Source organism: Podarcis filfolensis (genome assembly GCF_964270895.1).
Source record: "Podarcis filfolensis genome assembly, chromosome: 1".
Taxonomy (NCBI): Eukaryota; Metazoa; Chordata; class Lepidosauria; order Squamata; family Lacertidae; genus Podarcis; species Podarcis filfolensis.
In genome coordinates this window covers 8,252,843-8,265,743 of record NC_139604.1, presented here as the reverse complement: position 1 = coordinate 8,265,743, position 12,901 = coordinate 8,252,843, and the positions used below count along the sequence as shown (strand labels likewise).

The 12,901-nt window shown below is 44.6% G+C and overlaps 1 protein-coding gene across 2 annotated transcripts in view; it reads left to right on the top strand.

Annotated features, from left to right (window-relative positions):
- The window catches only part of PARD3B (par-3 family cell polarity regulator beta), a 624,466-nt gene that overhangs the window by 559,981 nt on the left and 51,584 nt on the right, over window positions 1-12,901 (top strand). For both annotated transcript variants that reach the window (XM_083626664.1, XM_083626663.1), the window contains one exon: window positions 8,602-8,681. In XM_083626664.1, coding sequence (XP_083482790.1) covers window positions 8,602-8,681 — 80 coding nt within the window. The remainder of the gene's footprint in view (window positions 1-8,601; window positions 8,682-12,901) is intronic.

Below are 12,901 nucleotides of genomic sequence, written 5' to 3'. Positions count from 1 at the left end.
GGGTTTTTAAAGAATATGGGAAACATAGGATACAGTGGGAAGATGGTGGGAAATGAAGGAGAAAGGGAAGGGAGAAGGCAGCAGAAAGTTGGGCTTCTATAATAACAACTGAAAACTAGGTAACAAGTAGCAGGTTGGGGTGAAGGATGGACTCTACATCTGAAAAAACTAAAAGGCTACTTTCTGGTACAGTGGCTATTGTGCCAGACATCACTTTGTGAGACCTGGGTTTAAATGTCTGCTAAGCCATTTGTCTAATCAGCTCACTGAATGGCTTGGCCCAGTCACAGTCTAGCTCAGACAGCTTAGTTGGTTAGACCGTGGTGCTGATAAGCACCAAGGTTGCAAGTTCTATCCCCGGAAGGGACAGCTGCATATGCCAGCATTGCAAGGAGGTTGGACTAGATCATGGGTAGGCAAACTAAGGCCCGCGGGCCGGATCCGGCCCAATCGCCTTCTAAATGCGGCCCGCGGACTGTCCAGGAATCAGCGTGTTTTTACATGAATAGAATGTGTCCTTTTATTTTAAATGCATCTCTGGGTTATTTGTGGGGCCTGCCTGGTGTTTTTAAATGAGTAGAATGTGTGCTTTTGTTTACAATGCATCTCTGGGTTATTTGTGGGGCATAGGAATTCATTCATTTCCCCCCCCCAAAAAAAAGTAGTCTGGCCCCCCACAAGGTCTGAGGGACAGTGGACCAGCCCCCTGCTGAAAAAGTTTTCAGACCCCCGGACTAGATGATCCACAGAGTCCCTCACAACTCTATTATTCTAACCTATGTCACAGGCTGTTGTGAGGGTATAATGTAAGACACCTTGATCTTCTTCTCAAAATGATGGATAATAAATAATGGTATAAAAATAGTGTCATCTCATGGTGGAGTACACCTTGATCATCAAAGCGATAAAGGACTCCTAAACACTCCTTGGAGAGCTTTGGATGTGTGGAGCGTGCCATGAATACAGTAAGCAAGCACGATTACTTTTTATAGTGAAAGAATAACTCCATAGTAACTCCATGGCGCTTGTCCAAACCCTGTAGAATGCAATCAGATTTCTTAACAAACTCCTATTGTCATGCCTTCTGGTGTCATCGTTCCATGACATGACCATAAATTCAAAGATGGGACATCACAAGGTCCTGAAATGCAGGTTCGTTAATGCACCAGAGCAACAGCCAGGGCTGCTGGGAATTGTGAAATGCAAGGAATTAAATGAATGGATGGAATGTGGCTTGGATAACAAGACTGACTGAATCGGAGCAAAGGTTTGATAACTCTGTTACCCCTAATCCTGATGCATTTTTGTCTCAGAGACTTCTGAGGAAGGAGGTCCCAAGCTTCTTCTCTTACACCTCTATTTCCTGGGCTCTTTGCAGCCTCACATATGGAAATGTACCTTGACAGAACTTCCTTGCAGGTTCTACAACAGCGGTTCTCAACCTGTGGGTCCCCAGATGTTGTTGGACTACAACTCCCATCATCCCTGAGCTCTGGGTGTCTCCCCTGCCAGGTAAGTATCATCATCCCTGAGCTCTGGCCTTGCTAGCTAGGGGCGATGGGAGTTGTAGTTCAACAACATCTGGGGACCCACAGGTTGAGAAAGGCTGTTCTACAAGGAGAAAAGATGCTCCCCTCCCTGATCATTGTTGTCCTGGACTTGTGTGGTAAGCAGCAGAGTCTCGGCCTTCCCTCTCAGTACTTGGGGAATTTGGCTAGCAGAGACTGTCGGGATTCACAGAATGCTGTGTGAGATAGTAAGTCTGCAGGCTTGAGTTTCTTGGCTGATGCAACTGCTGTGTCAGAATGACCCAGCAGTAATGTGCTGTCAGTTAATTGGCTGCCATCAGTTTAAAAGGGAAACCTGTCCAGCAGTAAGTGGGTGGTGTAGAGGAGTGTGGTCAGAGAGAGAGAGTTAGAGGTCTTCCTATTTGCCTTAAGGTGCAGCCAGTTACTCTGTTTGACTGTATGAACTGCTCGTGTATTATAACCTGTAGATATTTGTATATATAGGTAAAGGTAAAGGGACCCCTGACCATTATGTCCAGTCGTGGCCGACTCTGGGGTTGCGGTGCTCATTTCGCTTTATTGGCCAAGGGAGCCGGCATACAGCTTCCGGGTCATGTGGCTAGCATGACTAAGCCGCTTTGGTGAACCAGAGCAGTGCACGGAAACGCCGTTTACCTTCCCGCCAGAGTGGTACCTATTTATCTACATGCACTTAGACGTGCTTTCAAACTGCTAGATTGGCAGGAGCAGGGACCGAGCAACGGGAGCTCACCCCGTTGCAGGGATTCGAACCGCCGACCTTCTGATCAGCAAGTCCTAGGCTCTGATTTGTATATATAGCTCACAATAAATATACTTCACTGAAGAACCTGGAACTCTGAGCGTTTCTTCTAAAGTGCCGTGGAGAATGCGCGACAGAGACTCCTCCTATAGTTCCATTTCCCAAAAAGATTTTCTTCAGATATTGCAATTACTGTAAATTATTATGAGGCGTACCAGATGAGACATTTGCAGGAAGGTCAGTGGGTCCAGCTGACTTAAAGATTTCCAGGCCCTAGCCCATCCATATGTGGAAAAAGTATATTAAATCTAGTTTAACTCACCAACACACTATCATACGGGCAGACTTTCAGGTGTGGAAAAGGCAAAAGGGAAGCATTAGTATCGAGACTCACACCACTTATGTCCCTGCAGAGTCAGCCAAAGTTTAACAATAAAGTTAGGCAGTCCTACTTTTAAGCAACATCATCTGTTTTGACTGTGACATTTCTACACTGCGGCACAACCTCTGTGGTGTGATATGTGGCAGATACAGCTGAAAGACATGGATGAAAATATGGGAAACGCTTTCATACAAATCCACCTCTACTAGTATTTTAGAATTAATGTTGAAAACCATGCAAAAATGGTACCTTAAACCCAGTAAAATTATTATGTATTCATAGGGATGTTCAGGTAACCTGATGATGGGATAGCGGTAGCTATAAACATATCTGGTGGATGTGCCCCAAGTTGCCAGTGTTCTGGGATCATATATTTGGAGAAATAATCAAAATCACCCACCGATCTGTTTAAGAAGACTCCTGGATTTGCTTTGCTATATTTGTTCATGAAAGGGATGCGGGTCGCATTGTGGGTTAAACCACAGAGCCTAGGACTTGCCGATCAGAAGGTTGGCGGTTCAAATCCCCACGACGGGGTGAGCTCCTGTTGCTCGGTCCCAGCTCCTGCCAACCTAGCAGTTCGAAAGCACCTCAAAGTGCAAGTAGATAAATAGGTACCGCTCCAGCGGGAAGGTAAATGGTGTTTCCATGCGCTGCTCTGGTTTGCCAGAAGCAGCTTAGTCATGCTGGCCACATGACCTGGAAGCTGTACGCCGGCTCCCTCGGCCAATAAAGTGAGATGAGCGCCGCAACCCCAGAGTCGGTCACGACTGGGCCTAATGGTCAGGGGTCCCTTTACCCTTTTTATTTGTTCATGAATGACAATATTGAGCTGACAGATAAAGCTTCGATTAGCTATCTATTCATAGTAGCATGGATGACAGTAGCCGCATTTCAGAAGCTCCTTAAAGCAGCTACTCTGATATTATGGTACAAGAGGGTATGGCAGACAGCTTTAATAGAAATACTTTCCTGTAAACTGTGTTTAGCCACAGGAAATAAACACAGAGGCACATATGTTACCTATCCAAATGTTTCAGAAACAAAAGGGAAGTCCCTCAGTGTATGGTTGTTATGAAACTTCATTTTTTTCTGAAGCTTTTGTTTTTATTTCTGTGCTGGAAGTGACTTCTGCATGGACCAGAACTGGATGTCTCTTTTGGTACTGTTCTTGGTAGTTTTGATTTGAATTTTGCACCGTCTTGCTTTTCTTCTATATATGGCTAAACACATTTTTCCAAAACCTATGAAAAATAATAACAATTACCGTATTTTTCGCTCTATAAGACGCAACAGACCATAAGATGCACCTAGTTTTTGGAGGAGGAAAACAAGAAAAAAAATATTCTAAATCTCAGAAGCCAGAACAACAAGAGGGATTGCTCCACAGCGAAAGCAGCGATCCCTCTTGCTGTTTTGGCTTCTGGGATAGCTGCACAGCCTGCATTCGCTCCATAAGACACACACACATTTCCCCTTACTTTTTAGGAAGGAAAAAGTGAGTCTTATAGAGCAAAAAATATGGTAATTATATATATTTTAAAAGATGTTAAAATTATAGTAATTTTTATCACAAAGGCAAAAAACAAGCTTCAGCATAACACAACTATCCTTAAACAGCTATTCTCCAAGCAGGGCAGGGAGGCTGCAGGAGACCCTTCTAAATTTTCCACAGTAGCTTTCTGGAGAATGGTGGGAAATTAAAGCAGAAGTTAGACCAAGCCAACAAGTTTTCACAGGCCAGATTTGTTTTACAAAATGAAAATGGCCCAGGGCAGGAACCAGCAGGGAGTAATATTAGATGTATACCTCACATCAAACTCTGTTTGACAGGGGAGGGACTTCCTGTGGTGTCATAGTGATACAACCATCATGGGGTTGGACTTCCTGTGATGTCACATGATGTCAGTTATCAAGCAGAGTTTGATATGTGGTATACACCTCATGTCAGGTTCTGGTTTGTGAGCCAAATCAGGACTTTCTTGTACTTTGCTCATTATCAGTTCACCGTTGTGAATGAACCTCGTTTGTGAATGCATAAGCAGGCTCAGAGAAATAGGGCAGCCCTGGGCACCACAGTTCAAGAAGGACACTGACAAACTGGAACGTGTCCAGAGGAGGGCAACCAAAATGGTCAAAGGCCTGGAAACGATGCCTTATGAGGAACGGCTAAGGGAGCTGGGCATGTTTAGCCTGGAGAAGAGGAGGTTAAGGGGTGATATGATAGCCATGTTCAAATATATAAAAGGATGTCACATAGAGGAGGGAGAAAGGTTGTTTTCTGCTGCTCCAGAGAAGCGGACACGGAGCAATGGATCCAAACTACAAGAAAGAAGATTCCACCTAAACATTAGGACGAACTTCCTGACAGTAAGAGCTGTTTGACAGTGGAATTTGCTGCCAAGGAGTGTGGTGGAGTCTCCTTCTTTGGAGGTCTTTAAGCAGAGGCTTGACAACCATATGTCAGGAGTGGTCTGATGGTGTTTCCTGCTTGGCAGGGGGTTGGACTCGATGGCCCTTGTGGTCTCTTCCAACTCTATGATTCTATGGTGTCTTAGGGCTGTTGTTTTTTCCCCATGGGTTTGACCCAAAGTTTGGGAAGCACTGCTTGAATATAATAATATTGGTCAAGTTGGGGTGTTGTCCAGGGAAACGTGCCCCGGACAGTTTATGCACAAAACATTTGCATACAGTGGTACCTCGGGTTACATACGCTTCAGGTTACATACGCTTCAGGTTACAGACTCCGCTAACCCAGAAATAGTACCTCGGGTTAAGAACTTTGCTTCAGGATGAGAACAGAAATCGTGCTCTGGCGGCACGGCGGCAGCAGGAGGCCCCATTAGCTAAAGTGGTGCTTCAGGTTAAGAACCGTTTCAGGTTAAGAACGGACCTCCGGAACGAATTAAGTACTTAACCCAAGGTACCACTGTACAGAGGAACAAACCTTTGTGCAGTTTCTTTCACACAGCCTTTCTGTCACAGCAGCTTTTATACTCATCTTCAGCAAAACTTGACACGCTATGCATAAATTGCAGGACTGGAAAAAGTCCTGTAGAATCATAGAATCCTGAAGAACATGCTAATTTTAGATTGTGTGCGCATTATGCATTATATGCAGAGACAAAATGAACACAATATAAAAATAAGTTTACATAAATTGTTAACAATGTTTCGAGAAGACATTAAATCCTGTCCCCTTTCTCTTCCATTAATCTGCGCTGGAGCAAGGAGTGGAAGTAATAGAAAAAATATTTCAGATGGCCTCTTAGTACATTGCTTTATAAAATTGCTGATTCAAGCGGTAGCAGGATGGGAACACATGCTAATGTAAGAAACAGGGAATCCAGCCACAGCAGCTCCTGCGTTTGCTAGAGAATTACAAGTACATTTGAAGAAGCCTCTTAATACTTTGAGTCATCAGCAGACATTGATCTCGTCCAGTCGTAATGGCAAACTATGGTTTAGTGTTACATGCATAAGCCTCTGCTCATACCTCACCTATATTTTAAATTAACCATGGTTTATCCTTATGTCAATGCTTGAAATCATCGTTCATTTTTATTAACTGTGATTTAGGACAGCTTTCTCCCAACCTGGTGCCCTCCAGATTTTTTGATTTATTTATTTTTTGGCTACAGCTCCCATCAGCCAATGTGTGGTGTAGTGGTTAAGAGCGGTAGACTCGTAATCTGGGGAACCGGGTTCGCGTCCCCACTCCTCCACATGCAGCTGCTGGGTGACCTTGGGCCAGTCACACTTCTCTGAAGTCTCTCAGCCCCACTCACCTCACAGAGTGTTTGTTGTGGGGGAGGAAGGGAAAGGAGAATGTTAGCCGCTTTGAGACTCCTTCGGGTAGTGATAAAGCGGGATATCAAATCCAAAAACTCTTAGCCATGCCGCTGGGGCTGATGGAGTCAGAATCCAACAACTTCTGGAGAGCACCAGGTTGGCAAAGGCAGGTGTAAGGAGACAAACCAATATTGTATGCCATGGTTTCAAATGGGGTGGTTACCTGGGAATCACATGCATTCTGTCGCGTGTCCCATGGCAAGTTATAAATGTAGGAAACATGCTCTGTGGAGGACTGCCCTTGAGGTTGACTCAATGTATTGGTCATGACTTATCAAGTCCTGAATGACCTGGGACTTTCAAAGCTTGAATGCCTCTCTAAATATAGTCCTGCCTGGGTGTATTAAGATCAGCTAGGGAGGCTCAGACTTGCATTCTGCCATCAGGTGTCAAACATCATGCAGTGATCTGAGAGGGTCTTCTCCGTCAACCCTCGCTCTCTCTTTCCCATTTACATGCCAGGAGAAAGCATGACTAAATCACTCTGGCCTTTGGAAAGTTTTAATGTTCAGCTAGAATTTGTAGGCATTTGCATTTTGATGATTGATTGAAATGTGAATTTTATTCTGCACTTAACGTGTTGTAGATTGGCGTTTCGAAGTGTAATTTCACTGTTCTTTGTCCTGAGATCTTTGCAGGGGAAGGTACTATTAATATGTCAATAAATAAATAACATCTGGGTTCAGCCATAACAAGTAACTGCCATTAACTTAAAATGGAAGTAAAAGCTTGTGTCATTGTGGCCCTGGCGAGGGGCGGGGAGGGAGGTAGTGATCAAGAGCCCAAATTATATTCACATTAATAAGGCAATTGGCTCAGTTTAGATAGCACGTCCACCCACAGTTGTGAACGCTGAATTGACAGGTCATGCTTTGAGATCAGCCAGCAAACCAGAATCAGAAATGATGGCTACAAAAAGGTTTTCAAACCATGGTGTGTGCTAACGTATGGTTTTCATTGCATCTGAGTTGACAAACCATAGTTGTAGCTATACCGCTGGAGGCTGCTGCTGCCTCGTAAAAAAAATGGGAGTGATAAGGAGGTGGAAAGTGAAAGCTGATGTGGGTTCTGAGCTATTTCAGTTAATGATTATTCCTTCCCAGTATACTTTGGGGGTGCAAAATATTTTAACACTCCTTTATGTTGTCACCCCAACAATATTCCCATTTGTAAATTGGAGAACTGAGTTGGAGAGACTTGTATACCCTATTGATGGCGTGCATCGCAGTTCAGATATACCGTATTTTTCACTCTATAAGACGTACTTTTCCCCTCCTAAAAAGTAAGGGGAAATGTGTTTATGTCTTACGGAGCGAATGCAGGTTCCATGGCTTCAGCGAAAGCAACGTGAAGCCTCTGGAGCACAGCGGGAGCTCCCGCTGTGCTCCAGAGGCTTCACATTGCTTTCGCTGAAGCCAGGAGAGCAAGAGGGGTCAGTGTGCACCAATCCCTCTTGCTCTCCTGGCTTTGCTTCACTGGAGAGGCGCTGCACAGCTTTCCCTCTCTGCGCAGCGCCCCTTCAGCGAAGCTGGAGGAGAAATGGAAGGGGCTGCATTTCTCCTGCCACTTCGCTGAAGGGGCACTGTGCAGAGAGGGAGAGAATTTATTTTTTTCTTGTTCTCCTCCTCTAAAACTAGGTGCGTCTTATGGTCGGGTGCATCTTATAGAGCGAAAAATACAGTAGCTATCTTGGGCCCAAGTCCTAAGATGGTCCAGAACGAACAATGGCTGCTTTCACTTCATCCAATATTGTTCTTGATTCTTTTTCTTATTTTTTTTTATGGGGTGTAGGATACAGAACCTCTTTTTCTGTTGCCCCATGTTATGTACAAATTGACGGCATCTCTTCTGGACTGCAAAAAGAATGGCAAAACAAGCACTCTTTTGTTCTATGTATATATTTAATGTTAATAATAGTGGTAAGATTAATGTGGGTTCCCCTTGAGCCTCAGCATTTTTTCTTTGTTGATTTTGGCATGCTGGCGCCTCATTTGTTCTCTGATTATCATTTTGAGAAACATTGTCAGTAACTGGGTTGAATAATTGATCGTCATCTCTAATTATGCTGTTCTCCACAGGTGCCTGGAAAAACTCCAGATGGGACTTCGCACCATCTCCAGTTTGAGGGAAGAGAAAGACAATATGCCTCCTTACCCAGGTAACTTCTGTTTTAGATTTACATACTCTCACTCTCTTGTATATACGTACATGTATAGGCACACACAGGCACACTCCTTCCGCAGGCGGGTTTTCTGCTATTGTCGCGCTGTTTAGCAAAATCTGCATCAAACAGACATCTGGCAACGAAATGAGAGATTATGCTGCAATTTTGTCGTGCTGCCCTTCTGCCGATGATTTAGTGCCATCTTTATAGCTGTGTTAATAATTTAGCCAGCCAATTTGGAGGGAGGGGGGGAGGAAGAGTAAAGTCTCTCTCAATGAACATGTCAGCAAGAGTCATGATCTGCCGAAGAAGAATATGACATAGAGGGAGCTTATTCCACAAGAGTTATAGCAGGTCTTAGCAGAGCCTGAGACAGAATTTACAAGGAAAAAAAATCATAGCTAGCAATGACAGAATTGTGCTGTGAAAAGTGCAGCAGTGCAGCAGTTTGTGGCTTCAGAGGTGAGTGAAAAGGACTTGGTTTCTGGTTTCTTTCTCCCAATACATAAGACTCACTTTTTCCCTCCTAAAAAGTAAGGGGAAATGTGTGTGTGTCTTATGGAGCGAATGCAGACTGCGCAGCTATCCCAGAAGCCAGAACAGCAAGAGGGATTGCTACTTTCACTGTGCAGCGATTCCTCTTGCTGTTCTGGCCTCTGAGATTCAGAATATTTTTTTTCTTGTTTTCCTCCTTCAAAAGCTAGGTGCGTCTTGTGGTCTGGTGCGTCTTATAGAGCGAAAAATACGGCACCTGGGAATAAGTCCCACAGAACTTAATAGGACAAACTTCTGAGCACAGGATTGTGCTGTAACTCTGCTCTATGACTAAAGAACATTGGAAGTGAGGAGAATTGTTAGAACTTCTCTTGATTATGGTGTGTGTGTAGTAAACCTGTGATCTTCAGGTGAAGGGCAGTATAGCAATTTAATTAAGAAGAAGAAGAGTTGCATTTCTAATCAGAGCCAGCATGGTGTAGTGGTTAAGAGCGGTAGTCTCGTAATCTGGGGAACCAGGTTCACGTCTCCGCTCCTCCACATGCAGCTGCTAGGTGACCTTGGGCCAGTCACACTTCTTTGAAGTCTCTCTGCCCCACTCACCTCACAGAGTGTTTGTTGTGGGGGAGGAAGGGAAAGGAGAATGTTAGCCGCTTTGAGACTCCTTAAAGGGAGTGAAAGGCGGGATATCAAACCCAAACTTTTCTTCTTCTTAATCAAAACTCTGCTTTTTAGAAGGTTACACAACCACTCTGTTCCTTCTCAGATTTGCAAAATCAGAACCAAAGATGCCCTAGGCACAGTGTGTGTTACTCATCACCAGGCACCTGTTGGGTAGTACCTGCGACTTTCACACCTGTGGGGTTGCTTCTCCTTTCCCTACATATGCCCTGGAGAGCTACAGAACCGTGAAAATCAGGTTTGACCGGAGATCACAGTGACACACACCACATTGATGTGTGTGTCCTCTAAGCAGTAACAGCTCCACAGTACATCCTCCAAGTATCTGTAAACTTCCTGCGTAGTTAACTCCATATCCATGGTCATGCGGAGAGCAAGTCAGCAGCCAGTTGTTCTCCTCCCTCCCCATCCCTGCTACTGGCTTCTTGAGCTCACTGTGGCAAGGCAAGGCCTGGTGAGCAGAGTTTGACCGAGCCCAGGTCAAATTCCAGGAAGGCAGGTCCACAAACATGAATATGGATGGTGAGTTCAGGTTCCAGGATGGCTAGCAAGGGTTCCACAAACAAGGTAACAAGTGGAGGTCGGGTCTCGGAAAAGGACAAGCAAGGATGTGGTTAGCACCACGGACAGCTCCCCAGCTCCCAGTGGGCCTGGAAACTAGAGAAGTCTTACTTGAATGCTGCTTAACAGCTAGCAATCTCTGAGGGAACGTTGAGTAGGTTTCCAGTTTCCTCTAGGTAGCCAGTGGCGTCCCGTGATGAATGAGGTCCCCACCTTAAAAGGGACCTGCTTCCTTCAGGAGCCTTTGCTTGTGACGACACAGAAGTGACCGCAGCGTTGGAAGCAGAGTCTGAAGGCAGTAATGTTTTCTCTTCAGACTGTATCACATGCTTTGAAATTCTAGCCACTTGATGAGCAAACCATGGTTTGTCTGAGTCAGGGAAAAAGAAACACTTCCATTTGACGTGTAACTCTCTCCTCAGGCAGGCTTGGCACAAACTTGGTCATCATTTTGGAACCGAGAAAATACATTTTCCTTCTCCCAGGCATTTGGGATTGGATGTTTTTATTCCGGTTATGGTTTCAATATGTATTTTCTTTGTGGTGTTTTTCTTCTGGTTGTAAATCACTTTGGGACTTTTGGTAGTGGAAAGCAATAATAATAATAATTTATTTATACCCCGCCCATCTGGCTGAGTTTCCCCAGCCACTCTGGGCGGCTCCCAATCAAGTGTTAAAAACAATACAGCGTTAAATATTAAAAACTTCCCTAATCAGGGCTTCCTTCAGATGTCTTTTAAAGATAGGATAGCTACTTATTTCCTTCACATCTGGTGGGAGGGCGTTCCACAGGACGGGTGCCACTACCGAGAAGGCCCTCTGTCTGGTTCCCTGTAACCTTACTTCTCGCAATGAGGGAACTGCCAGAAGGCCCTTGGCGCTGGATCTCAGTGTCTGGGCTGAACGATGGGGGTGGAGAGGCTCCTTCAGGTATACAGGACCGAGGCCATTTAGGGCTTTAAAGGTCAGCACCAACACTTTGAATTATGCTCGGAAACGTACTGGGAGTCAATGCAGATCTCTCAGAACCAGTGTTATGTGGTCCCGGCAGCCACTCCCAGTCACCAGTCTAGCTGCCGTATTCTAGATTAATTGCAGTTTCTGGGTCACCTTCAAAGGTAGCCCCACGTAGAGCGCATTGCAGTAGTCCAAGCAGGAGATAACTAGAGCATGCACCACTCTGGTGAGGCAGGTAGGGTCTTAGCCTGCGTACCAGGTGGAGCTGGATTAAATATCCTTAATAAACCTGACTCAGTCAGTGAAGCATGAGACTCTTAATCTCAGAGACATGGGTTTGAGCCCCATGTTGGGCAAAACATTCCTGTATTGCAGGCGGTTGGCCTATATGGTCCTTGTTGTCCCTTCCAACTCTACAAATCTTTGATTCTATTATTCTGTTTGATGGGCACCTGCCATGGATGCTTGAGTAGTGATTCCTGCATTGGAAGGGGTTGAACTAAATGACTCTTGGCTTCCCTGGCAGCTCTACAGTTTGATGATTCTATGTAACCGGTGCCTTTCTCTTAGTACACGGACAGCCAGCATGGTGCCTGCCAGATGTTATTAGACTACAACTCCCATCATCCCTGACAATTCGCTAAACCGGCTGGGGCTACAATTGGAGTTGTGGCCCATATCTACATGACACCACGTCGGCTATCCCTGTCTTAGTACTTCAGAAGTTCAGGATCCTTTCTCACCTTGAGAAGGATGGGTTCTGGTTGAAGATACTTTGCTGGCTCCCTTGAGCAGTCCTACAAAACTGTTCAAAGATCTGGCGTCTGCTAAATGGCAGTGTGCCTCCACACTTCTCCCTATTTTCCTGGCCGCCCATGTTTTTACTCAAGTAATCCTGTCAGTATATTTTTACAAGAAAGTGTTGCGCTCTTAAGAGATTGGGTGCTACTCAACTGTGCTTTGCTCAGAGTGGACGCACTAAAATCAATGGCTCTAATGGAGCAATTTTCATCCATTTTAGTGGGTCTACTTTGAATAAAACTTAGTTGAATGCCACTCACCATGTTTATGCCATGCTTTCATTGATGCGGTATAACAGGGCAGAATCCCAATAAAGGGAATTGGCATCTTAATTTCACTCCCCCTAGTATTTTGAATAGTGAGCGATCTGGGACAGGAGCACCTTTCAGAAGTAATGCAAAAATGCTCTAAATCTAAGAGGTAGCCATCTACGTACAGCATTATTTTAGTTCTGTTTTGCATTATGTTTCCTAAAGGCTGTGGCTTATATTAAACAGTATTAAGAATATCAGATAGGATTTATTGGGTCTCTCCTGTAAGAAAAGTTTTCCCAGGCTTTAACTTTCTTTGACTGTACACTAAGAACTGTTAATAATGTTCTCCAGTTTAAAGGGGATTTTTACATTTCAGACTATCTCTTTAATTCACATCTGTGACTAATATGGGCCGTAATTTGCTAACTTAGTATCAGAGGAGCTATCTTTCTTAAAAGTTTAGTT